General features: G+C 40.3%; 1 protein-coding gene across 3 annotated transcripts in view; it reads left to right on the top strand.

The window, feature by feature from the left end:
• focad (focadhesin) overlaps positions 1 to 27,686 on the top strand; it is a 228,058-nt gene that overhangs the window by 19,032 nt on the left and 181,340 nt on the right. For all 3 annotated transcript variants that reach the window (XM_055632770.1, XM_055632768.1, XM_055632769.1), the window contains exons 2-5: positions 6,742 to 6,836; positions 6,919 to 6,993; positions 9,679 to 9,833; positions 14,209 to 14,313. In XM_055632770.1, coding sequence (XP_055488745.1) covers positions 6,780 to 6,836; positions 6,919 to 6,993; positions 9,679 to 9,833; positions 14,209 to 14,313 — 392 coding nt within the window. In that variant the 5' untranslated portion in view covers positions 6,742 to 6,779. The remainder of the gene's footprint in view (positions 1 to 6,741; positions 6,837 to 6,918; positions 6,994 to 9,678; positions 9,834 to 14,208; positions 14,314 to 27,686) is intronic.

Here is a 27,686-nt window from a genome sequence, read left to right on the forward strand (position 1 = left end):
CTACAGTGGAAACCTGCATCTGCAGTTCTTTCCTGCACAATATTCTGCCTTCTGCAGGCGTAATGTTCTGAGGCAGAGATAATTATTGTAATCTTCAATACAAAGCCTTTAAAATGGACAGTGCCATAAGTTGCTGATCAATATGAAAATATGTACTATTCTTGGATTTCTTCTGTTAATTGCCTTTGGTGTGCACAGCTCGGGTTAAGGCTTGGTTGTCATAACTGTCTCCAGGCTGGCATCCAGACACTGGCACAATGGAAGGCAGAGGATTAATATATTTCAGGAGTTTGGAATTATGTGCAGGAATGAGTGGGTTAACATATGATGCATGTTTGATGGCACTGGGCCTATACTCGCTGGAGTTTAGAAGAATGAGGTGGGGGCCTCATTGAAAAGTACTGAATAGTGAAAGGCTTGGATAGAGTGGATGTGGAAAGGATGTTTCCACTAGTGGGAGAGTCCAGGACTAAAGGTCATAGCCTCAGAATTAATGGACGTTTCTTTAGGAAGGAGATGAGGAGGAATTCCTTTAGTTAGATGGTGGTGAATTTGTGGAATTATTTGCCGCAGAATGCCGTGGAGGCAAAGTCAATGGATATTTTAAGGCAGAGATAGGCAGATTCTTGATTAGTACAGGTGTCAGGGGTTATAGGGTGAAGGCAGGAGAATGGGGTTAGGAGGGAGAGATAGATCAGCCATGATTGAATGGCGGAGTAGACTTGATGGGCCGAATAGCCTAATTTTGCTCCTATCATTTGTAACCTTATGAGTGATGTTGGTATGATCATGGTGCTGCAGTTAAATGACTGGATTTGTAATTGTAGGGTTGGATGAACAATCCCGGGATTTGAGTTCAAACCCACTATAGTAACTGTGGAATTTGCATTTTATTTAATTGTTGTTTTAATTAAATGTAAGTCTTACGAATGATGACTACAAGAACTACGGGACGACAGATGGCGCAATGGGCTAAGTGTTCGGCTGGCGACCGGAAGGTAGCCGGTTCGAATCCCGCTTGGAGTGCATACTGTCATTGTGTCCTTGGGGCAAGACACTTCACCCACCTTTGCCTGTGTGTAAATGTAATGTAATTATGTGAAGCACTTTGGGGTCAATGCAACTTGACTAAAAATGTGCTATATAAATAAGATTATTATTATTATTATTATTAATAATGTTGTAAAAATCCATCTATGCCATTTATGGGAGCAAATCTGTCATCCTCACCAAATCTGGTCTATGCATGACTCTAGACCACCTAAGGTGGTCATTCAGTTGCAAGTGGTTCACCCCCACACTTTTTATCAATGGCAGCTAGGAGTGTGGATTACATTTTGGTTTTATGAAAAATGAATGATACCCTTGGTTTCTGTTGATTGGCTAGTTGTTGAAGACAATGATCCCTTTCATTGAAGAAGGGTCTCAACCCGAAATGTCACCCATTCCTTCTGTCCAGAGATAGTGCCTGTCCCGCTGAGTTACTCCAGCTTTTGTGTCTATCTTTGGTTTAAACCAGCATCTGCATTTCCTTCCTACACATCCCTTTCATCTGCTGTGCAGTGGGATGCTTCTGGATTTCATGATATTGAAGTGTATCATTACTAAATGGTGGATCCATTGTGAGTTAGTTGAAGAAATTCAAGAAGTTACTATCCCTATTGGGCTCCTCTTATTTCTTAATTGTAACTTAACCACCTCCTTCATTTGTGATGGCTGTCAAAGAATTAGTCATTGTCCATTCTAGTTTGTGATAAATTCCCACGTTTCTGTGGAATAGTGCTGTTTTGCTTTTCTTTTGTGTTTGAAGTTATGACATTTATCTGGATCTTTTGAGTTTTGGAATTCGTAGATTAATGTCATCAACATATCATCCCAACTTGTGTTTAGGATGCCAGAGCAAATATAGAGACCCAAAGCAGGCTCTTCGTTGTCTTCAGGGTGGCTTCGGTTTAAACTAGCATGTGCAGTTCCTTCCTACAGAAACATTCGGAAACATCGGTTTGTATCAATTTAACTTGATCAATTATTTTGAGGAGGTAACAAAGGTAATCGATGAGAGTAGGGGTGTGGGTGTTGTTTACATGGATTTCAGTAAGGAATTTGATAAAGTCTGCCATGGGAGGCTGCTCCTGAAGATTATGATACATGGAATTAATAGTGACGATAATATGGATTCATAGCTGGCTAACTGTTAGAAGATAGTGGGCTGTGGTGGAAGGGCAATAATCAGGCTGGAAGTTTGGAAGGACAATATTCAGGATGGAGGTTTGGAAGGCCATTATTCAGGCTGGAGATCTGCGCTGGGATCACTGTTGTTTGTAATATATATTAAAAACTTGGTTGTAAACATAGGTGGGTTGATTTGTAAGATTGTAGATTACACCAAAATTGCCGGGGTTGCGGACTGTTAGGAAGGCTGCCAAAGTATACAGCGGGATGTAGATCACCTGCAGAAATGGGCAGAAAAATGGCAGGTGGAATTTAATCCAAGCTAGTGTGAGGTTTTGACCTTTGGGAGATCAAATGTAAGGAAAATTAATGGCATTAGTCATAACAGCATTGATGTACAGCAGGATCTTGGGTTCCAAGTCAACCCTCCGAATGTCGCCACACAAGTAGATGGAGTGATAAAGAAGGCATATGGTACATTTGTTTTTATAGATCAGGGCATTGAATAGAGGAGTCAGGAAGTCATGATGCAGCTTTATAGTACTTTGGTTAGGCCGCATTTAGAGTATTGTGTGCAGTTCTGGTGACCCCGTACAGGAAGGACATGAAGGCTTTGGAAAATGCGGAGGAGGCTTACCAGAATGATGCCTGCATTAAAGGGTATCGGCTACAGGGAGAGGTTGGGCAGACTTGGATTGTTTTCTCTGGAATGTCAGAGGTTGTGGGGAGATCTGATATAAAAATATATCAAATTATAAGAGGCATGGATAAGGTAAACAGTTGGAATTTTTTTCCCGGGATGGAAAAATCAAATACTAGAGAGCATAACTTTCTGTTGAGAGGGGTAAAGTTTTGCACAGAGGGTATTGTGTGCCTGCAATGTGCTGCCAGGAGTGATGGTTGAAGTGGATAGGTTAGTGGCATTTAAAAGACTTTTAATATGCTGGGAATGGAGGGATATCAGTTACGTGCAGGTAATTAAGTAATGGTCTTGGCATCGTGTTCAGCACAGACATTGTGGGCCAAAATGCCTATTCTCATAAGTGCGAGGAGCAGAATTGGGCCATTTGGCCCCATCATGTCTACTCTGTCATTCAATCATGGCTGATCTATCTTTCCCTCTGATTTCCCCTTGTTCTTCTAAACTCCAATGAAGTCCGATCCAACCTGACTTGACAGGCCTATGCTCTTTACATTTCACCTTCTCATCTAGGTCATTAATATAAATAGTAGAAATAGTCAATTTTCCATATAATAGCAAGTATCCTGTCCGCACCTTTATTAGTGTACTTATAAAACACACTGCAATTTATGATCAAGAAGTGATTATAGTAGGCATTTCTGTTTGCTACAAACTGCTGGCTTATTTGCATTCCTACACCAACTGTCTCACCATAACCAGAATAATTATCACTTCACCGTTGGTCTATCCTTTGTGTGCCATGATGCTGGATCTACACCATTGATATGATTGAATCTCATCTCGGTCTTTTAGGGCTGGTAATTCATGCCCTAAGCATCCCGTTTAACAGAATGATAAATGGTACTAACATGGAAATCAACCTGTGCTCAGAAAGGTGGCAAATAGAATGTCACTTGTGTTGGCAAAAATTATTCTTAGCAGTTTTTAAGCATTAATTATATCTTCGTATATATTTGATTCCTTTCTCTGTCTTTCTGTCATAGTCTTATTTCCCTCTCTTCTGTTTGATTGTAATCTTATTTCCCTGTTTCTGGCATCTGTAGTTTCCTGTATCTCCTCTTTATTTCCCTGTGTGTTATTTGTTCTGACTATACATGTATTTTGTTAGTTGAGAGGTTATGCTATTGAACCCAGTTCATGAGGTCCCAGGTGCCCCATTGACCTCATCGTACCCTTATTAATTGGCGTTTCCAGCATTTTTTTTAGCACTGAAGTGATACTAGGTGAAGGATGAGGAAAGAAATACAGCCCCCAGCACATGGTGTGAGATATAATTTCTGGGCCAAAGTATCATAAATTTCATTTATAATCTCAGAATAAACTAAAGTAGAGCAACCAATGAAATATTGTTTGAACTGTAATTTGTTATAAGGTAGGAAAATGTGTGAGCTAAGTTACATAACAGCGTTCATAAGCAGTAGTGAAATTACTGCCTACATAATCTATTTTAATGATTGAGGTAAATTTAGGTGAATTATAAATCCTGCCAGGCATCTTTTATAGAAACAGAAGAAATCCTGTTTCTTTAAAGGCATCTGGATTCTTTGGCATCCACTTGAGAGAACCGATAACATGCTTAAAAGTGCCACTTTCAACATTTCAGCAAGTGCTCGGCTTGGCGTAGCATTGAATTGTCAGCCTAAATTATGTTTCTAAGTCACTTTAGTGAAACTTGAATCCTTTACTGATGGCTTTTGAGCCAGCCGTTATGCGATATAATTTCCTCTAGTGACAAGTTACCTGGTTGGGTCTAAAGCAAACTTGCCTGGAAACCAGTGCTTTATAAGTATTGTGATATTCTACATGCGTTGCCTTGAAATTTGCTGATGTCTATTATTTCAGTGGAATATGACCCAAAAGAAGTCTTTAACAATCACAAATGTTAATTTGGCTCATTTGGCATCTATCTCGTATTATTACCATTCATCTGGACACAGCTGCACCTCCACAGGCTGAGGGGAACAGTGATAAATGATATGCTGGCAGTGCAAACACTGTGCAAGTTCAATGGTTCTCATCATTATAACCTCCACTGGCCATGCCCCTGTAAGGATAAAGTTTGTTATCTTGCCATATGGAGAATTATAGTTGTATGCTTGCCATCTTGACAGCTTGGTGCAAAGGTATTGGGTCTGTGTCTCTGGAAACATTGCTTAGTGTTGGAAAACTATATTGTTTGAACAAAATTCAAGGTAAAAAAGCAATACAGTTGTACGTTAAATCTTTTGCATCTTCTGACACCTTTTGTGCCTGCCCCACAGACTGACGAGTGAACGAAGATTATGGATTGTAATTGAGACCATTTGATATTTTATGTAATTCTGTGGACTCATTTAGCATAGACCACGTTATAATATGTGGCTTTTTCTATTTCCCCTACAAAATATTACCATTATTTTGTTATTTTACTTTGCATACAGTAAATGCTAGGAAATTTGGATTCGTTTAGAATCTTAAATGCAGCAAAATGTCGTGATGTTTCACTGGATCTTTAAATGGAAGGAGAAAAACTAGATGTTCAATGGAAGAGACACGCCAGAGGAACAGGTACACCAGACCAGGGTAAGGTTTGGTGACAAGAGCGTCCTTAGTGACTTGAGTGGTCTCATGTAGGGGAAATAAATCATTACTTGTTAGTGCCATGAGGACAATATATGTGATCATCAATGATAATCCAAAACAACGTTTGTTTTAAAAGAGAGAGTAGATTATGGTGCTTTATGGGGTGATATGGAGATCTATAGAATATTGTTTATTGTTCAGGCTGGTGAATCGAGTCTAGAGTATGTACAGGTGCAGTGAGGCATAGGTACAATAACATCTTGCTTTAGCAGCATTACAGGCACATAGACTCAAATAATAAACAAAACGAATTGTGCATAAATGGTGCATGACAGTGCAAAGAAAAGGACGGCCAAAAAAAATTGTTAGTGTAAAAATACACAACAAGAAAACTAGTCCATGTTAGTACAAGATGATGTCCATGGTGTTCCATTACCAAAGTAGGATTAGACTTTAATATGTTTAAGAAGGAACTACATTTGCTGGAAAATCGAAGGTAGACAAAAATGCTGGAGAAACTCAGCAGGTGAGGCAGCATTTATGGAGCGAAGGAAATAGGCAACGTTTCAGGTCGAGTCCCTTCTTCAGACTTGAGTTTTATAGGTCAGCTAGTACTGAAGAGGAATTGAAGCCATAGGCAGGGCAGACTTGAGTGGCCTTATGGACTATCGCATTTTCTTGAGGATTGAATTGGGGAGCAGAAAAATTAAGTTTTATCCATGGTCGATGACCAAAGATGTGTCCGGTGGGGGGGGGCTGGGTTGCTGGGATTGTGAGATGAGTGAGTTGTTGATGTCCAAGGTATTAGAGATTCCTGGTATTAGTTGAACAGGAAGTAGAGAAAGATAATGCTAGAGTAACTCAGCAGGACAGGCAATACACCAGGAGAGACATACAGACCATTCCTGGGTTATGAATGCTTATTTTATGGAAACTTATTTTTGAACCAGTTCCCATAGCATTATTACATTTAAAAAATGGAAATACCGACATTTGTTTGGTCCTATGTATGCAGAACCAGTTTTCGCTCTCTCCACATTGCAATTCTTTCTTATCAGTGTTGTGTTCTTTTGATGCCATTCGTTGCAATACTGTTGAGGTGTAGTTACCGTATTCAGTAATCTTTTGGACATCGGTAAAAGGGGAACTTGTCTTGTTACCTAGCGACGGCCTGTACTGATATTTGAAATATAGAGACGAGGCCGGATGTTCATTAAAACAGTCACTTGATCATCCAACATTGATTTGATTGTTAATAATTCATAGTTTTCAAGATCTTAAAAGTGTTGCTTGTTATTTTGCAGATGTTTGTGAAGAATTGCACAAAGAATTTCCAGCAACAATGACAGAGGATCTGAAGAGAAGATTTGAATTCCAAAATTCAGTAATCCAGTCACAGGCAAGATGTTTTGTGATTTTTGAAAATTAAGCCGAATTTTAGATTTGTGCGTGATCGTAATGTAAAGTGTCTGTTTCTGCAGGCTGTAAGACATCTTGTAGCTGCCATTTTAAAAGAAAATGGATCGTCATCTTTGATAAACTATTCTTCAGATAAGGTTGGTGCTCATACCTTGGTTAAATTGGCTCACAAATGTTTATCAATGACAGCAACAGCTGATATCTTTCAGAAACCATGTCCTCATTTATTATTTTCACATGTGAGGAATGTCTGAGGTGGATTTTTTTTGACATGGGATGCTTTTTCTTCTGGCAATATTTTTGAGCATTTATAAAGTATTCTTTTGAACTTTTGTGTTTCTCAGCTGTTGTGATGAGAGTCTTTTTGAAAGTGCTTGTTGCGGTTCACTTATTCTTAAACAGACAAAAACGCAAATAGAAACATAGAAACATAGAAAATAGGTGCAGGAGGAGGCCATTCGGCCCTTCGAGCCAGCACCGCCATTCATTGTGATCATGGCTGATCGTCCCCTATCAATAACCCATGCCTGCCTTCTCCCCATATCCCTTGACTCCACTAGCCCCATGAGCTCTATCTAACTCTCTCTTAAATCCATTCAGTGATTTGGCCTCCACTGCCCTCTGTGGCAGGGAATTCCATAAATTCACAAAATAATATCAGTAATCAAGCAGTAATCTTTATTTCGCCAGCCAGGTGGGATAATGATTCTATAGTATGTAGATACAGACTATACAAAGCTCTAATCCCCACACAAAGGGGCAGTGATTAAGTGCATGTATTTATACTCCAATAATCAGTGATTCAACAATACCTTATCTACAGCCTCTTGCTTCTTAAGATTGACAGGTTCTTCTGACAGAGGAAGGGTTAGACATATATGGTTATATGAGAAGGCTATTTTTCTGCAGAACTATTTTTTTTACTATGACGCACTTTATAATCTTATAGAGCAAGGGTTAGAGCCAAGAGTCTCAATATCCTTTAAATGTTTATATTCCAGAGGAAACATTCATGAAGCTGTGCTTGTTATCTCACTTATGTTATTGGAAAAAGGTACATCAACATCTTGTTAGCCTTGTTAGTGTACTAAGAGCAAGGGCTAGAGCTTTTTGTCGGCTTTGCAATTTAATATGAGAAGGTGACAGCTTGTCTTAGTTTCAGCTGAATCCATTTTTGTAAAGTTTAAACTTTTTAATATTTTAATATGGTCCCAGATCTACCATGGGTGCTAATTTGGAATTCTTTTTTTAATGTTTTGGTTTCATAGTGGCAGATCTTAAGGTCATTTTTGTGATTGAAGGATTAAAAGGCAATATGCCGCAAATATTAATAAAAAATAATGGAGTGCACCAGAATGTTTGTTTAAAAGCAAGCTCAGTAGAGCATTTCAGTAAGCACTCCTGAGTGCATCATTCCTCTTGTATTGCTGAATTGAAGGAGACTGGACCTCAAACACTGATCATTCCACTAACTCTGGCAGACAGCTTGTACGGCATTCAGTCACTTGCTAATTTTAGCATAGACTAACGATATTATCTTTATCCCTGGCACGAACTGAATGCCCACAATTGTATTGCCTTTCTTGTGAATTGGTTTGAGTTGAACCAAAGTTGATAAACAGAAAATATTAATAGTAAATGCTGGTAGAAAATTGTGAACATTTTGTAGTAGGCCCCTCTCGGTCATGACTGACCATGGGCGATGTCATATGGAGGACAATGGAAATAGTATTTGATAACTGAATGAACTTTCACATATTATCTTTCCACATGGACCCTCATCAGCTAAACAGCAGGCACGTCCTTGGGAATTAGAGTTCCATGAAAGCAAAGAGCTGAAAAAATTATACCCATAACTGGCATGTCATAAGGTCATAAGGGATAGGAGTAGAATGAGGCCATTTGGCCCTTCAAGTCCACTCCGCCATTAAATCATGGTTGATCTATCTCTCCCTCCCTAACCCCATTCTCCTGCCGACAAATGGTCATCATAGGTTAACCTACTAATTCCTGGGATCATTCTTGTAAACCTCCTCTGAACCCTCTCCAGATCCAGCACACCCTTCCTCAGATATGGTGCCCAAAATTGCTCACAATATTCCAAATGCGGCCTTATCAGTGCCTTATAGTGCCTCAGCATTACGTCCCTGTTTTTGTATAAAAGGCATCTTGAAATAAATGCTTTTATTGAGTTTGGTTTCTTTACTACCGATTCAACTTGCAGATTAACCTTTTGGGAAGACTGCACCAGCACTACCAAGTCCCTTTGCAACTCTGATTTCTGGATTATCTCAGCATTTAGAAAATAGTCTATGTCTGTATTCCTACTACCAAAATGCATGACTCCACACTTTGCTGCACAAAATTCCATCTGCAACTTCTCTGCCCAATCTCCCAAGCTGTCCAAGTCCTTTACAGAGTCCCTGTATTCTCTACACTACCTGCCCTTCCACCTATTTGGTATCATTGCAAACTTGGCCACAAAGCCTTCAATCCCCTCGTCCAAATCATTAATATACAATGCGAAGAGTAGCGACCCCAGCACCGACCCCTGAGTAACTCCTCTGTGAAGCCACTCAGTTCTACTAAGACATTGCTGAAACTTTTGAAAATGATTTTGAGTACAGAATTTTTTTAAATTTGTAAGTATACATGCTTTTACTTTTCAGGAAGTTATAAATGCATAGTTTTAACTATCGGAATTAATTTAACATTGAGGTTACTCTCAATTTTATATGCTTACTTATCTGATGTAGAATGTTGCAGCAATAAGCCAGGTATTTTTATTATTGTGATACAGTTCCTTCATTTTTCTCTTGCAGAGTCCAGCATTGAGCTTGTTGTGGGAGAAATGCTGCTGTGACGATGTGGTGGTTCGAGCAGCCTGCTGTGAGGCGCTGGTCGCCCTTGTGGCTCAGAACCATGCCGAATTAAATTATGTGCTCAATGGAATTTTGAATCTAATTCCTTCTGCCAGGTACCAGAAATAATTACACAAGCTTTAGCATTACTTTGAGGCAAGGTATTTCAGTTCCTATCTGAATAATATCCTTTGACACAGCATTACACTTAACTGTAAAAACTTGCAAGTTTATCCACATTCTCAACTGCTGTGAATTTGACAAGGCCCTTACTCTATTGTGTGCAATACAAAAACACTGTGAGAGAATAAGGTGCTTTCCTGAGCTTCACCTGCCACACTTAATGAGTTTTAAACAGATAAGGAGTGATTTACCTTCATATTTGAGGACTAATCACAGCTATTCCTTGAAGTGATAGTTTGTTATTTTTTCTGTATTAGCAATTTTGCATAACGATGGTCATATGGGAACAAGTGAGATGTATACTGTAATTATCTCAGCAGTTGGAGGAGGAAACTTTCAACGATATAGTTGTGGTTGCATACTCTTGAGTTTTGAAACAGTGATCCTGGGAATGTCTTTTTGCTGTGGGGAATACCTGATTACCTCACTCAGTACTTTAGCTGTTCATCTGGAATCAATGTGTTGCAGTTGAATAAAGGGGACTATGGGGCATGAGGGAGGAGCTGGCCAAAGTTGACTGGAAAGATACAGTAGCAGGGATGACAGTGGAACAAAAATGGCAGGTGTTTCTAGGAATAATACAGTATTAATGCAGAATAATGCAGGGTCAGTTCATTCCTTGGAGGATGAAAGATTCCAAGGGGAGAAAGGGACAACCATGGCTGATAAGGAACGTCAGGGACAGTATAAAATAGAGCGGGAAGCAAGAGGATTGGGTAATGTTTAAAGAACAACAGAAGAGAACCAAAAAGACAATACAGGGAGAAAAGATGAGGTACAAAGGTAAGCTAGCCAAGAATATAAAGGAGAATAGTAAAAGCTTCTTTAAGTATGTGAAGAGGAAAAAATTGAGTTAAGACCCTTGAAGACTGAAAAAGGTCAATTTATTATGGGGAACAAGGAAATGGCACATGAGTTGAACAGGTACTTTTGATCTGTCTTCACTAAGGAGATCACAAACAATCTTCCTTGTAATTGGTGCACTGTGAGTATCATTAAAGGCTGTCTGTGAGAAGCTGCGGTTACCGTTGGCAACGTCCCATTGTGATGTCATTGTGGCATTCGACAGCTCGGGAACCAATGTGCACTGTGAGTGGCATTGTGACATCATTTGAAGCTGCTGGAAAAAGGCTCTCTGTGAGAAGTGGTTTTTGGCTTTATTTTTACTTTAATCGCGAATAACTTTTGAAATAGAGCATAAAATCTGAAGTGAGCGTGATGAGGTCGTGGAGGGAAAAAACATGAGTAAGAATGTGTAAACATTTAAGCATCAGCGCGTAGCGTTTTGAGGAAGATACAATGAATACAGACAGACAGACACACCCAAGATCAGACTTTTATAGGTATAGAGATACTCTTCCAGACTGTAAGCTTCTCTAAGACTTATTAAGTTCTATTTGAGGCGTGGGGTTTTGCATCAGATTTAACTGATGTTTGTTGAACTTTGTTAGCACCTTCAACACAGCTGTTACTAATGAGAACTTGGCAGCTGTTCATAAAACAAAATTAAATAGTAGCTAATATTTGAAGACAGTTAAGTCTAAACTTCAATGCAAAGAAAGGATCTTGGATGGATTATGAAATAGCAGTGATTGTGTTTGACCAGTAGGTGAAGAAAATGGTGACTTGACCCTTAATTAATGGTCCCTAGTTTGGATGTGTCAACCCAGAAAATCGTCAAGAATTGTGACGTTAATAACAATGCTGACGGCTTTATGCGATCTGCTCATTTAATGATTTCAGCATCTAAACTGTGCAACTTGTACTGTTGATTCGAGGGATGCATTATTAGGTGATGGATTGTGTCAGGAGTTAAAGCAGGTTATATTCTGCTTCCTGCAGCAGGTGCTGTCAGTAACAAATGCTTGGGATTGTTAAAAATTCGCACAAGGTGAGGAATCCATGGGCAGTACAAAAGGCCCTGGTGGAAGAAAAAAATAGGCAGATGGTTGGACAAAGGCCAGAGATGATAAACAAATGTAAAACAAAAAAATGTAAGAGTTGTGGATTGTGAAGCCAGAGGAGGGAATGGAAGGGGAGAGGGGAAATGGCTGGAGAGTCTAGGAGGGGCACGGGAGAGGGGGCAAGAAGAAATGGGAATGTGTGGAAGAAAGGGGAGGGATGGGGAGAGGGTGTTAGAGGTTACCTGAAATTGGAGAATTCAATGTTCATGCAATTGTGTTGCAAGCTTCCAAAGCAGAATATGAGGTGCTGTTCCTCCTGATTGCATGTGACCTCACTCTGGCAATGGAATAGGCCCAGGACATGAAAGTCAGTATGTGAATGGGAAGGGAATTAAAATGATTAGCAACCGAGAGGTCCAGTAAGGTTTGGCAGACTGAGCACGTGTTCGGCGAATTGGTCTCTGAGTCTTTACCGTGGTCACCGGGAGAACGTACAAACTCTGTCCAGACAGCACCTGTAGTCTGGATCGAACTCCGGTCTCTGGCACTGTAAAAGGCCTGTCCCACTTGGGCCGTCATTTACGCGACAGGCCGGTAGTGACTGACGCGCGATGTTCGCTCATCATCATGCGTCCGCACAGCCGTCTGGAGCGCATGACGTCATTTGAAGATGGACACAAAATGCTGGAGTAACTTAGTCTGAAGAAGGGTCTCGACCCGAAACATCACCCATTTGCTTCTCTCCAGAGATGCTGCCGGTCCCACTGAGTTACTCCTGCATTTTGTGTCTATCTCCAATCGGCTTGGCCCCGCTCTGGGAGTAAGAATGGGGACGGAACCGGATCCGTAATTGCTGTGAGCCCCAGGCCGAGTTCGGCGATCGTTTGCCTGCTTCTGCTGCTGTTGGAGGTGAGACGTTGAGCTGGCCCAGGATCTTGGGCCTGTCCCACTTTGGCCGTCACTCCTCCACGCCACTCCACACTCCTCCACACCACTCCATGCGCCCGTCACACGCTCTACCCACATGCTACCCACATGATGGGAGGGGGTGATGTGGAGATGTTTGGATGGGATTATGGTATTGAATCCTAACTATTTTTACAATACTATAGTGATTTCAGCACAGAATATTAAAATGTTATATCTCCTTTCAAGTAGTTCGGTGCTAATTTTTTCAGCGATTGTTACTCAAATGTGCAAGAGATAGTAGAGATAAAATCAAGTTAGGAATTAAATTAATTCCCTGATTCAACCAGTTTGTATCTCAAAAATATCAATTTTTAGGACACCAAAAATGTGACATGCTTTGACACAATGAAATGAAGAGACAATTTCTGCATTAATTTCATTATACATCAAAACATTTTCAAGTTGTTGTTTTGCAGAGATGCATGTTTCACAGTAATAAGCAAAACTTTTGATGAATTTGGCATTGTGCTCTGAATGGCCATATTTCAAAGAGTGTAACGGTGGTTACTGTTGGTGTCCACCCTATTTTAGAATAACCACCGTTACACCAGAATGGTAAATTAAGACCAAAGAACTTCCCAAGGAGCTTGAAAATGTTCTAGTTTGAAGAACTCAATAGATAATGAAATTATGAGAAGAAAGATATCAAGATTCTGCAAAAACTGCTGCATGCCAAAATTAGTGAATATTTATGGTGTCCACCATCACACGCATTACACCAGCATTTTGCAGCAGCTATATTTCCATCAAATTATGTACATGCAGTCTCTTATTATGTATGGACAATTATTTCCATAAAGTTTATTCAAAACATGAGAAAGAAATTACATAAAAAGAAATACTGGAAGAAACAGGAGCTACTTTCATTTTGGTGTCCACCATTGGATACTGTAACGTACATTTCAGTAGATAACAGGAATATTGCTCATTTGGTCACATACTCCATGTTTATAGCAAGAAAGTACATTTGTATGTTGAAAAACAGCAAAAGTGAAGAAATCAGCTATCATGCTTTAGAAAAAAATGCCTTTCTAAATTCATGTAACGGTTGTTATGATGGACACCAAATATAAAGAATAAAAAAATGCATAGGAACGCATGTTAAACCAGAAATTTTGTTCATTAATGAAATTTTCTCAAACTTTCCGTCATGTACTGCCGCTGTGAGGGTATTTGATTAATCTGAATCATGTTGAAATGATTTATTTGTGAACTTCACTATTATGTATGATGTCACACATTTTGTACCCAGTATTGTAAAAAAAAAATTACCTTGATATCCTGGCATCTCAGTTTCCGGTCATTCAACTTGTGCCTTTATGTTGGCTCTCTTGTACCAAAATGAAGAATTAAACTTTCCTTCCAGGTCTAGTAATTTAATTTTAAAACTTTATTTTAACACTTTAAAGTGTGGAATAATACCTTTATTTTTCAGAAATGCCCAAGGATTGATAAAAAGTATTGGAAAACTGTTGGAGATGCAAGTACAGAGTACTGAACAAAGTGGAAAAATGCCATATTCATGCCCCTATACGATCAGGTAATTAATGGAATGAAATGTATTAACTGTTTACAGTCTTGTGTTATTTTAATACGTTAGCAAGCTCAGTAACTGTAAACTCTGTTAACTTTCAGAAAAAATAGCACAGGAAGTGAACGTATTTTCAATTGATGGAGGAGACCTATCCTCATTCTTCAATGTCCAACTAGTTCACAGTGCATGTGGGCTTACAGCGCAAAATTGCCCATCATGTTGTGGTGCTAAATTAGATGTGCTTTAATTTAAAAAAATACATTCATGATTATTCATGAACTTGAACATTTGTACATGATACTGCTCAGTGGCATTTTCACACTGGAAGACAGTGTTCTGTTTTGCAATGGAAATTCTGTGGTTAATATTTCAGTTCTGTTCAGCTGTAATTGTGGTAGATGGGATCTCTGAGCATGTGATGTTAAATGACTTGCCAGTTAAAAGCAATTCACTACTGTATGATTTTTATCAAGTGCAGCACATTGCAGGTGACAATACTGCACAGGAAGAGGCTATTTGGCCCCTTGTGTCCACTCTAGCTTTTCAAATATTTAGATTTATCTGCTTTGCCCTGTGGTGCTATAGGTTTTTTTAAGGCAGTATCCAAGTTCCCACCAGTATGCAGGTTACTCTTGCATTGCATTTCACATCAAACTTATTGCACTTGGTTCTTTTGCTAATATCCTTAAACCTGTGTCTTCCGATCACTATGTGTTTACCACTTGACGAGGTTTCTCCCTTTTGCATCAAAACCCTCCAAAATTCTGGACGTGAGAGCGGACAAGATGGATAATCAATTGTGGGAATAGAATGATATGACTGAAGGAAACTCAGCATTAGTATTCCCCATTTACAGTAACCAGCAGTTTAACCTCTTCAATGCAAATAGTGTATTCCCATAGGAACTTCCATTTCATTTTACAGGACTGTAGTGATTCTAAACTCGCCACTCTCAGTACTTTGCTCCGAATCTTCTCTGCATAAAGAATACTTCCTGACGTCTGAACTAAATCTTTGTTTACATATTGTACCAGGATAACCTTTTAATTTTATTATTAGTTTCAAATAACCTACCTAAATGGAGTGCACCCAGTCTTCTCATTGTTTGAAAAAAACTTTAGTTTCATCTCCCCTAAAGTTGCATTTCTGAAGAGTAAATATTTCTGACTTGTGAAATCCACCTTTATAGCTACAGTGCCCTGCATAATGTTTGGCATAAAGACCCATCATTTATTTATTTGCCTCTGTACTACTCCACAAAATATATTTTTTTATAATATTTTTATTAGAAGCATATACATATCATAATCAAAACACGTTTTGTTTATCAACTACATATTGTTAATAGATGGGATTCCAGCTATCAGAATAATAGGGGTCCTCATTTATCAATTGCATATTAGCTCTGCTTCTATTTGTTTATTTATTTATTTATAGATAGGGAGAAAGAAGAAGAAAAAAACGATAAAAATGAATAGAATAAATTACCAATAATACAACTTTGGAGATAGGTCCGTAGATTATAAAACATAACTATTCATCTAATCCTGGGTTCAAGCTTCAGTCAGGATTCCGTGCCAGACCAATTTACCCTTCCAAAAAATCAATAAATGGAGACCATATTCAAGCAAATAATTCGTTTGTCAATTAAGACAAGTCTAGTTCTTTCCAAATGTAAGGTCTCCGTCATCTCCATAATCCACATTTTAATTGTGGGGGTTGTTGGATTTTTCCAAAATTTTAATATTAATTTTTTCCCAGTTATTATACTATAATCAAGGAAGTCTATTTGGCTTGTTGTAAGTTTTAGGCTTCGTTCTGATATTCCTGATATTATTTGTTTTGAGTCGGGATCCAATTGGGTATTAACAACATCAGATGTTATTCTAAAATATCCGTCCAGAGATTTTTGATTTTGTACATTTTACAAAAGTATGAGTTAAATTAGCCTCTGAGTATTGACATTTATCACAGATAGGGGAGATATGTGGGAAAATTCTATTATTTAAATTTTGTTTTAGAGTAATGCAGCCTATGTAGTACTTTAAATTGCATTAAAGAATGTCTGGCATTTAAAGAGCATTGATGTATATGTTGTAGACTTTCGTCCCAAATATCATTCACTATAAGTTGGTCTAATTCATTTTCCCATGCTTGTCTATATAAGTCCGTCGACGGGATCTCATTATCTAAAAGAGTATTATAAATGTGAGATATTAATTTATCTGTATTAGGATATTTATTCAAACATTCATCAAGAGTCTCTGGCCGGTACACAAAAATGCTGGAGAAACTCAGAAACTGATCAGTCTGAAGAAGGGTTTCGGCCCGAAACGTTACCTATTTCCTTCGCTCCATAGATGCTGCTGCACCCGCTGAGTTTCTCCAGCATTTTTGTGTACCTTCGATTTTCCAGCATGTGCAGTTCCTTCTTGAACACAAGAGTCTCTGGCTCTCTAGTTCTATAATCTTGTGTATGTGATTTAACATAATCTCTAAGTTGTAGATATCTAAAAAAGTTATTTGAGTGTAGTCCATAATTCTGTTGTAACTCCTGAAATGAAAGAAAAATACCTTTACTATAAAGATGTCACACCTTTTTAATTCCATAATTTTTCTATTGTATAAAGCCTTTATCCAACACAGAGGGTTTAAAATGAAGGATTATTTACAATGGAAAGAAAGAGTGGTTAAATCATCAATATTTAAAGTATTTTTTAATTGTTTCCAAATTAATTTACCACTATATATTATAGGGTTTTCACTATAGGTCTTTTTATTCAGTTTTGTGGGAGCTAACAGAATCGAGCCAATTTCAAAAGGCAAACAATCTTCCTTTTCCATCTTTAACCAGTCTGGTTGCTGATCCATATCTTCCAAACAGAAGTTCATATTTTTAATATTAACTGCCCAGAAGTAAAACAGAAAATTTGGTAAAGCTAATCCTCCATCGTCTTGGATTTACATAAATGATTTTTACTTATTCTATTGTTCTTATAATCCCAAATAAAACTTGTGACAATAGAATCAATTAAAAAAAAAAAAACATTTTGGAAAATATATCGGGATTGATTGAAAGAGGTACAGTAATTGCGGAAGAAAAATCATTTTTATAGCATTAATTCTACCAAACATTGAGATAGGAAGTGCTTTCCAATATTTCTTTGTCACATAAATTCCTAGATATTTAAATTTTTCGTTGACTATTTTAAAGGGGGATTGTTGCAATGTATGTAAGTTGAGTTCCTTTATTGGCATAATTTCACTTTGTTCCAATTAATTCTATATCCCGAAAATGAGCCAAATTGAGTTATAAGATTTGGGATGCTAGTTGCTGGGTTTGTCACGTATATTAATAAATCATCTGCATATAAAGAAATGTTATTAACTGTATCTTTAGTATTATACCCATATATTTCTGGGTGGGCTCTAACACTTTCTGCCAATGGTTCAATAGCAAGGGCAAATAATAACGGGGATAGCAGGCATCCTTGTCTACAACCTCTAGATAAATTAAATTTAGGTGATAACATTGGGTTTGTCAGTATTCTAGCTGTTGGGTTAGTATATAAAAGCTTAACCCATGTGCAGTACTTCTCACCCAGTTGAAATTTTTCCATCACCGAAAATAAATAGGGCCATTCCACATGATCAAATGCTTTTTCAGCGTCTAGCGAAATGATTGCTAGATCTACATTAGCTATTCTATTTGAATATATAATGTTAAATAATCGTCTCAAATTATAAGATGAGTAATGTTTTGGAATAAAACCTGTTTGATCAGGGTGTATTAATTTTGAATCACTAAACTTAATCTATGGGCTAGAATTTTTGTTAATATTTTTGATCAGTGCTTAAGAGAGCAATTGCTCTATATGAACCCGGGTCTTCAAGGTCCTTATCGGTTTTTGGTATGTGTTATTGTTGATTTGTTTAAAGTTTCTGGCAGTTTCTGTTGAGTAAAAATGTAATTATACAATGTCTGTAGACGTGGAGAAATCAGATCATAAATTTTTTAATAAAATTCGGAGCTTAGGCCATCAGGGCCTGCGGCCTTTCCTTTTTTTAAAGATCTAATAGACTCTTCGATATCATTTACTGTTATTTCAGCACCTAGTAATTCCCTCTCTTTCAGATCTAAACCTGGAAGATTACATTTCTGTAAAAATGATTCCATTCTTGCAGAACGTTCTGTCGTTTTGGTTGAGTAAAGTGTTTGATAGTATTGTAGAAATCTGTCATTGATATCCATGGGCAATGTTAGTATTTCTCATATATCTGATCTAATTTTGTAAATTGTATTTTCCCCCATCCTGTTTTCAAAGTTGACGAGCTAATAGTTTTTGTGGTTTGTCACCGAATTCAAAATGTAAATGTTTAGTATGTTGATGAAGTTTTATGACTTGGTCTGAATATATTTGGTTTAACTTATATTTAAGTGCAGCAATTTTATTGTGTTTTATCATAGAGGGCGCAGCCGCATTCTCTATATCTAATTGCCTTATTTCCATTTCCAGTATCTGTTGTTTAGCCCGATTCTCATTATTATGAAAGGCTTGGGAGGAGATTAACGCTCCTCGTACAAATGCTTTAAATGTTTCCCAGAGAAGGGAGACCGTTTCAGGGCGGTCATTGGACTCGAAAAACATATTGATCTGTGTAATAAGATATTCATGACATACTTTTTCATTTAAAATTTGAGGGTTAAGTCTCCATTGTGTCTGCTTCTCGGTCATTCCATTTAGTTTAATCATGAATGATAAAGGTGCATGATCCGATATTATAATGTTATGATATTTCGAGTTGTAGGTAAATGGGATGAGTTCAGAGTCTACTAAAAAATAGTCTATTCTTGAAAAGGTTTTGTGTACCGGTGTACTCCACAATTTGAGATTTGTAAAAAATCACATGTGGTTAGTGTAAATTGTCAGACTTTAGTAAAGGATGTTTTTACACCATTTGGTTTCACCATGTAGAAATAACAGCTATGTTTATATATAGTCCCCCCATTTCAGGGCACCATAATGTTTGGGGCACATGGCTTCACAGGCGTTTGTAATTGCTCAGGTGTGTTTAATTGCCTCCCGAATGCAGGTATAATAGAGCTCTCAGCACCTAGTCTTTACCTCGGTCTTTCCATCACCTTTTGAAACGTTTATTGCTGTTTATCTACATGAGGACCAAAGTTGTGCCAATGAAAGTCAAAGAGGCCATTATGAGACTGAGAAACAAGAATAAAATTGTTAGAGACATCAGCCAAAATTAGGCTTACCAAAATCAACTGTTTAGAATAGCATTAACAAGAAAGAGAGCACTGGTGAGCTTACTAATCACAAAGGGACTGGCAAGCCAAGCAATCCACAGCTGATGACAGAAGAATTATCTCTATAATAAAGAAATACCCCCAAACACCTGTCCGACAGATCAGAAACACTCTTGAAGAGTCAGGTGTGGATTTGTCAATGACCACTGTCCGCAGAAGACTTCCTTTTTTTTAGATTAGATTAGATTCGTTTATTGTCATTCAGACCTTTCGGTCTGAACGAAATTCTGTTTCCCTGCAGTCATACATATAATTAAAAAAATGACAAAAACACACAATCAACACAAATTTAACATCCACCACAGTGAGTTCACCAAACACCTCCTCACTGTGGTGGAAGGCAAAATCTTAAAGTCTCTGGCTCTTCCCTCTTTGTTCTCCCTCTGCGCCGAGGCGACGGTTCAAACTCCGCGGGTGGTCGCTGCCTCGCCACAGCTCAGAGGCCGAGTCAGGTCTCCGCTGCCGCCGCCACAGCTTCGGTGCCGAGTCAGGTCGCCGCCGCTGCTGCCGCCGCCGCCGCCACAGCCTCGGTGCCGGGTCAGGTCTCAGGTCTCCGCCGCTGCTGCTGCTGCTGCCGCCGCCGCTACAGCTTCGGTGCCGAGTCCGGTCTCCGCCGCTGCTGCCGCCGCTACAGCTCCGTTGCCGCCAGCTCCGCCATTAGGCCTCGGCGCAGACGGAGACGGGGGATACGACCGAAGAAAAAGTCGCATCCCCCGAAGGAAGAGGCCAAAGCAATGTTTCTCCCACCCCACCCACATACATACACAACTTAATAAAACAAAATTAACTAAAACATGACAAGGAACAAAACGAAAGAAAAAAAACAGACGGACTGCAGGTGGGCCGCAGCTGTTAAGCCAGCGCCGCCATCTTGAAGAGACTGATCAGAAATACAGAGGATACACTGCAAGATACAAACCACTGGTTAGCTGCATAAATGGGATGGCCGGGTTACAGTTTGCCAAGAAGTTCTGGAAAAAGGTCTTGTGCTCAGATGAGACGAAGATTAACATATCAGAGTGATGGCAAGAGCAAAGTATGGAGGAGAGAAGGAACTGCCCAAGATCCAAAGCATACCACATCACCTGTGAATCATGGTGGTGGGGGTGTTATGGCCTGGCCATGTATGGCTGCTGAAGGTACTGGCTCACATCTTCATTGATGATAATGATGGAAATTCTGAATTATATAAACACATCCTATCTGGTCAAGTTCAAACAAATGCTTCAAAACTCATTGGCCGGCTATCCATTCTACAGCAAGACAATGATTCCAAACGTACTGCTAAAGCAACAAAGGAGTTTTTCAAAGCTAAAAAAATGGTCAATTCTTGAGTGGCCAAGTCAATCACCTGATCTGAGCCCAATTGATATTGACCTGATCTGAGCCTTTTATATGCCGAAGAGACAACTGAAGGGGACCAGCCCCCAAAACAAACAAGCTGGAGTGTGGTGGTGCTTAACGGCAGCGGTTCGGCTGCAGTCTGTCTGTCTTTTAAACATTTTTTGTCTCGTTAAATGTATGTTTTTGATTCTAGTTTTTATTATTTGTTAGCTGTGGGGGGGGTGTGGGGTAAACTGTTTAATCTCTTCCATGTACGGGCTCTTTCGGGCCTCCGATATCATTGGGCCTAACATCTTGGAGCCGGCGGTGGCCTCCGGCCGGAACCAACCTGACGGCTCCAGTCGCGGAGCCTGTGGACTCCCATCGCGGAGCTAGCCGACTTCGGAACGGGAAGAGCTGTGGTGGTGCGTCTGCGACCCGACTTCGGAGCTTCGCAGGCTCCGGCCGCAGGCACGGTGGACAGGAATATCGGGAACTAGCAGGTCCCTGGTGGGAGATCTCTTTTCGGAGCTCCCGCAACGGCGACTTCTTCGGAATCACGGAATTTAAATGACTTGGAGTGGGGCTTAACATCGCCCCGAGGGGCTTAACGGCCGCAGGGGACTTACCATCGCCCGCCGGGGGCTTTAACATCGGGAGCCCCAGTCGCCTCGACGTTGCAGTTGGACTGTCGGACCGCGGGAGAAGAACAAAGGGAAGAGATAAGAGGCCATTATGAGACTGAGAAACAAGAATAAAATTGTTAGAGACATCAGCCAAACATTAGGCTTACCAAAATCAACTGTTTAGAATAGCATTAACAAGAAAGAGAGCACTGGTGAGCTTACTAATCACAAAGGGACTGGCAAGCCAAGCAATCCACAGCTGATGACAGAAGAATTATCCATTCCATCACAGTGAGGTGGTGTTGGAGATTCACTGTGATGGATGTTTGTGTAATTGTGTTAAGTGTGAGTCTTGTTTTTTTTTGTAATGTTAAGACTGTAGAAATGCAATTTCATTCAAACCAAGCTGTTTGAATGACAATAAAATGCATTCTATTCTATTCTATAAGCTAAAGATGGCTGCCATACAGGCCTGGCAGAGCACCACCAGAGAAGACATCCAGCAACTAGTGATGTCCATGGAATCGCTGACTTCAAACAGTCATTGCATGCAAAGCATATGCAACAAAATATTAAACATGACCACTTTCATTTACATGACATTGCTGTGCCCCAAACATTATGGTGCCCTGAAATGGGGGGGACTATGCAGGGCTCTTGCTTAACTTTTTTTCCCTATTGCCAGCCCGGCAACCTTGGCAGCTTTTTAGGTTGCCAAATGACAGTTTAGGTGGTCATTTAAGATAGCTTGCATGACGCATACGATAATGTGCTCGGACGAAGTGCGTAGTTATCAGTCGGAATTACACTCAATGAAGCATTCACATATTATTTCTGCTTCAAATAAAGTCACAAACTAAACATTCACCAATCAAGACATGATATATCCCACAATGACATGCAGCAAAATTATTAGACAGTATCTCAACTCTTTTTACACATTGCAATGAATGCAATCCATACATTACTATACCTCCTGTTCTTGACCGCTTTTGGCCTTCTGTGCTGCGGTTTCCAAGAGAACGCCGCCACCTACGGACGTCATTTTTGGCCACCTCGCTCAGAGCCCCTCTCCGCCGCATGTGTGCTGAGGATTTTTCCAGTCAATGAAAAATGACAGGGATATTAATGTTTTTACAAAATTCCCCATTCTCTCTGATGCCCCTGCTGGAGGGAGGGGGAGGGACTATAAAACCAGGAAGTGGTGTGCCTCAATCAGTCTCTGCAAGTGGTGTGCCTCAATCAATCTCTGCAAGTGGTGTGCCTCAATCAGAGCTCTGAATAACACTGAACAAATGTCTCCACAGCTGTGAGTACCCATAAGGTGGTTTGAAAATGAAAATATGGTTAGTTTGAGGAAAAAAGCACTGCCTACAAATGGTTGTTTGGGTTGAAGTAAAAAGGCACCCTCTCTCTCCCCTCCTCTCTCTCCCCACCTCTCTCTCTCCCTATCCCCTCTCTCTCTTCTCTCTCTCTCTTCTCTCTCCCCTTTCTCTTTCCTCCTCTCTCTCCCTCCTCTCTCTCCCCATCCCCCTCTCTCCCCCCTCCCTCCCCCCCCCTCCTCTCCCTCTCTCTCCCTCTCTCTCTCTCTCCCTCCCCCTCTCTCTCCCCTCCCTCCCTCTCCTCTCCCTCCCCCCCTCTCTCTCCCTTTCTCTCTCTCTCTCTCTCCCTCTCTCGCCCCCTCCTTCCCTCTCTCTCCCTCTTCCCCCTCTCTCTCTCCCTCTCTCTCTCCCCCTCTCCTCTCCCCCTCTCCTCTCCCCCTCTCTCCTCCCCCTCTCCCTCTCCCCCCCTCCTCCTCCCCCTCCTCTCCTCTCCCCTCCCTCCTCCCTCCCTCCTCCCCCCCCTCCTCCTCTCCCCCCCCCCCCTCTCCCATCCCCCCCCCTCCTCTCCTCTCCCCCCTCTCTCTCTCCCTCTTTTTTCTCCCTCTCATCCCCTCCATCCCCTCCCCCACCGTCCCTCCCCTAAACCCCCGCTCCCCCACCACCACACCCCTGCCCCCTGCCCCCTTCCCTCCCCCTCCTGCTCTCCCCACCTCTCCCCCTCCCTCACCTCACCCCCTCTCAGCACACCCTGTCTCTCCCCTTCTCTCCCCCTCTATCCCCCCCCCCCCCCCCCCCTCACCCTGCCCCCCCCCCTCCCCCCCCCCCCCCCCCCCCCCCCCTCCCCCTCTCTAGATGTGACTGCAAGTTGGGGGCTATGCGTCAGTAGATAGAGTTGTTATGGGGTAAAAGGAGCAAATTAATAATATTAATATATCAAGGGGGGTAATTAGCGTGAGTGAGGGGGTGGGGGGTGGGATAGTTAGTGTGTGTAACGCTGCATTTGGTCTAGTTTCTATTCTTTCCACTTCCAAACAAAAATGTGGTTGGATTATTCAGTGTATGATCAACCTGTGTCAATAAATCCTTACCCCACTACTCAAACCTCACGTCAAAAACCTCGGCGTGATATTTGACTCGGCACTGAAATTTGACAAAACAAGTAAATGCCGTGGTGAAAGCTAGCTTCTTTCAGCTTTGGACGATAGCTAAAATAAAACAATTCCTCCACTTTGATGACCTCGAAAAGATCATCTACACATTTATCTCCCGCCTAGATTACTGCAACTCTCTTTACACTGGCATCAGCCAATCTTCCCTGTCCCGCCTGCAACTGATCCAAAACCCCGCAGCGAGACTCCTGATGGGCACCCGAAAAAAAGGACCACATCACCCCGATCCTGGCCTCTCTCCACTGGCTCCCTGTGCGGTTCCGTATACATTTCAAGATCCTCCTCTATGTCTACAACTCCCTCAATGGGCTTGCCCCCTCCTACATTAAAAGTCTTCTCACCCACCACTCCACCTCAGATTGGCCGACTTGGGGCTGCTGAACATCCCGCGGTCTAGGCATAAGCTCAGGGGCGACCGCGCCTTTGCGGTTGCAGCTCCTAGACTGTGGAACAGCATCCCCCTTCCCATCAGAACTGCCCCCTCCATCGACTCCTTTTAAGTCAAGTCTAAAATCTTATCTATACTCCCAAGCCTTTCCCGACGTCCACTGAGCGAGGGCTATATGTATATATGTATGTAGTTTGTTTGTTTATACTATTCTTATAACAAATGTAAAGCACTTTGGCCAACGGGAGTTGTTTTTTTAAATGTGCTATATAAATAAATGTGACTTGACTTGACTTGACTTGATGGTAACATATATGCGTACGTATAGTTGTGAATGTTGCTCATTAAATAACTACAGTACTGATACTCCATATTAAGAGCATTGATTTGCCGTCAAAATGAATTCTGTAATAACGTGTCAACGGTAGCAGTGACAATCGAACACAGCGGTTTTAATGTTTCAAGTGTTCACAATTTAATTAATCCATCTTTATGGATTAAAACAAATAACATTGGAAATTAAAACACATTTGATTGCATTCCGTTATCAAACATAGTCAATGTTCGCTCTGAAGACATTTCCAGGACAATAGGGTCAGGGAGGGGGGTGTGTGTGAATCAGTGCGGGGTGGATAGATGGCGTGGGTTAGAAGGCAGTCGGTGCAGAATGGATGGATTGAGGCAGGTGATTTTGTACGTGTTGGTTGGAGTCGTTAAAATTGTGAGGGGGAACTTCCGGTGGCGGCATGCTTTGCTAGCAGTCGCAAATCTTTTAGCTCCGCTGAAAAAATCGCGATTTTTCGCGTTAAAATCGGGTCTGGAGGTCGGGACCGATTTTAAAGACTTACCGGAGTTTCATGTCGCGGTGCTGATGACGTCATCAGTAAGCGCCGTGGATTTAACGGAGGGAAACCGATTTTAAATGAAAAAGACATCTACAGGTCAGAGTCCTCAGAGGAAAGTGTCAAAACAACTGCTGAAGTCTCAAGAACACCAAGAAACTGCAACACTAACCTCTGGAGTGGATTCTGGAATGGCTACACGATCTAAGACTGAGTTGATCACAAAAGAGAGAAAACTGAAATGGAGGAATTAAAGAACTCGGTAAGAGATTTGAAAGAAGATGTGAAAGCTGGAAATTTAAACTTGATTGCTGGTAATGAAAAAATACTCGCGGGCATTGGTGCTCTGCAAAAAAAAGTTGATGATGTGCAAGAAGAGCTCACGGGGAAAATTACTAAGGTGGCAGAAGAGTCCACAAAGATGTTTGAGGCTGTGCATGAAACTATTTCCGCAAATGCAAATGCAGTGAAAGATTTGGAAGCTGTTGTGGAAGAGATGGCTGGAGAAATGGAGGCAATGAAGTTAGAATTAGACAGCCTCAAGAGCCAATTTACAAAAGTATCTGATAAATGTGTTGATCTAGAAGCTCGCTCAAGACGTCAAAATATACGAATACGTGGAGTGAAAGAGGGAGCTGAGGGGGAAAACACCCGTGAGTTCACTGCCAATTTAATTAAACATGTACTCAATTTACCTGAAGCACCAGTAATTGAAGAAGCACATCGAGTACCTAGATTCAAGCCAAGATTCACTGGAGAACAAGCCTACCCACGACAGATTATAGTCAAACTTCGGGATATCCCAACAGTGGAAGCGCTGTTGAAAAAAATTAAATACGGAGAGAAGATGATATATGGAAATGATTCTATTAAACTTCTACGGGACTACCCCTATGAGATTGTGCTAAAGAGAAGAAAGTTCTCACAGACCAGAGAAGTTCTCTACGGTGTCAAGGGCGTCATATCTGGTGTGTTTTATCCGGCGAGGATGCGTATCACTTTTAAGGGAATCTCAAAAACATTCACCAATCCGCTAGAATCTCTTAAATACGCAAAAGAAATCGTTGTTAAGGCAGCAGCAGCAGAAGAAGATTGATCACCAGACGTCAGGACCTAATTAATGTGCTTATTCCCCTAACAAGAATATTAGTAGAAAATGTAAAAAGTGAATACCATCAAGATTTAAAAATGGCTATTTGCAGCAGATTTTCCATGAGGCTTGTCTAGACATTATAATCTTCTCTCGAATTTAATTCAAGGACATCCGATGTTTAAACCAGGAAAACAGATATAAGCACATCTGCCGAAGCTGAGAGAGAGTGAAAAACATCACATGGCCTTCCTACAGATTTTCATAGATTGTGTAAATAGAGAATTATTACTAACTAATTACTAACAATACTAATACATAATACATAAACTGTTATTAATAAATATGTGTTATAACGTAGATAACATTGTAATCTCACAGGTTTCGCAGCTCGAGTGGGGAGGGGAAGAGACTCAGGCACCTGGCTTAATTCCAGGAGCCTGACTCTGGTTAACCCTTTCAACGAACAGCTCACTTTTAACAATACTAAAACCAATTACAAATAGTTAAGAGATAAAGAGAGGAATATGTGTAACTGAATAATTGATTAGATTTGATAAGTCGGAATGAAACATATATATATATATATATATATATATATATATATATATATATATATATATATATATATATATATATATATATGTATATATATATATATATATATATATACTGTAATGGGGTGAAATAGAACTGATTTGGAAACGGTACCTACCCCCTAGGTTATGAGCAATAAATTCAGCGGGGCTAACCTCATAACAGCTACGCCGGAAGCAATATTGATGTCATATCCCACAGACGAGTGGGCCACTCACTACGGTGTAGGAAATCCAGACACCGTACATCTATTTTATATACCTTTTTTTTTTACTACCACAATATGTCACATTTGTGTGTTTTTTTTTCAAGGACAATCGCAGAGGGGTACTACCAAGAAAGTCTATAATATAAATGCTTCCAAAATAACCAGAGTCCTGAGGTATGGATGCACCATAATAAGTAAGGTCATTAAAATTGGTAAAAATGTATGACGACAATCAAAGGAAAATGGGAGGAGTCACACTATGTAGTTGGAATATAAGGGGTATTAATGAACCTATTAAAAGGGGCAAGATACTAGCTCAGTTGAAAGCATACAACACGGACATTTCGTTCCTACAGGAAACTCATCTTAAACATCAAGATCAGACGAGATTGAGGGCTAACTGGATAGGCCAAACATTTCACTCTTCATTCACTTCTAAATCTAGAGGCACTGCAATTATTATCCGTAAAGGAATCCCATTTAAATCAAAG

The sequence above is a fragment of the Leucoraja erinacea genome, chromosome 3, assembly GCF_028641065.1.
Source record: "Leucoraja erinacea ecotype New England chromosome 3, Leri_hhj_1, whole genome shotgun sequence".
Lineage (NCBI taxonomy): Eukaryota > Metazoa > Chordata > Chondrichthyes > Rajiformes > Rajidae > Leucoraja > Leucoraja erinaceus.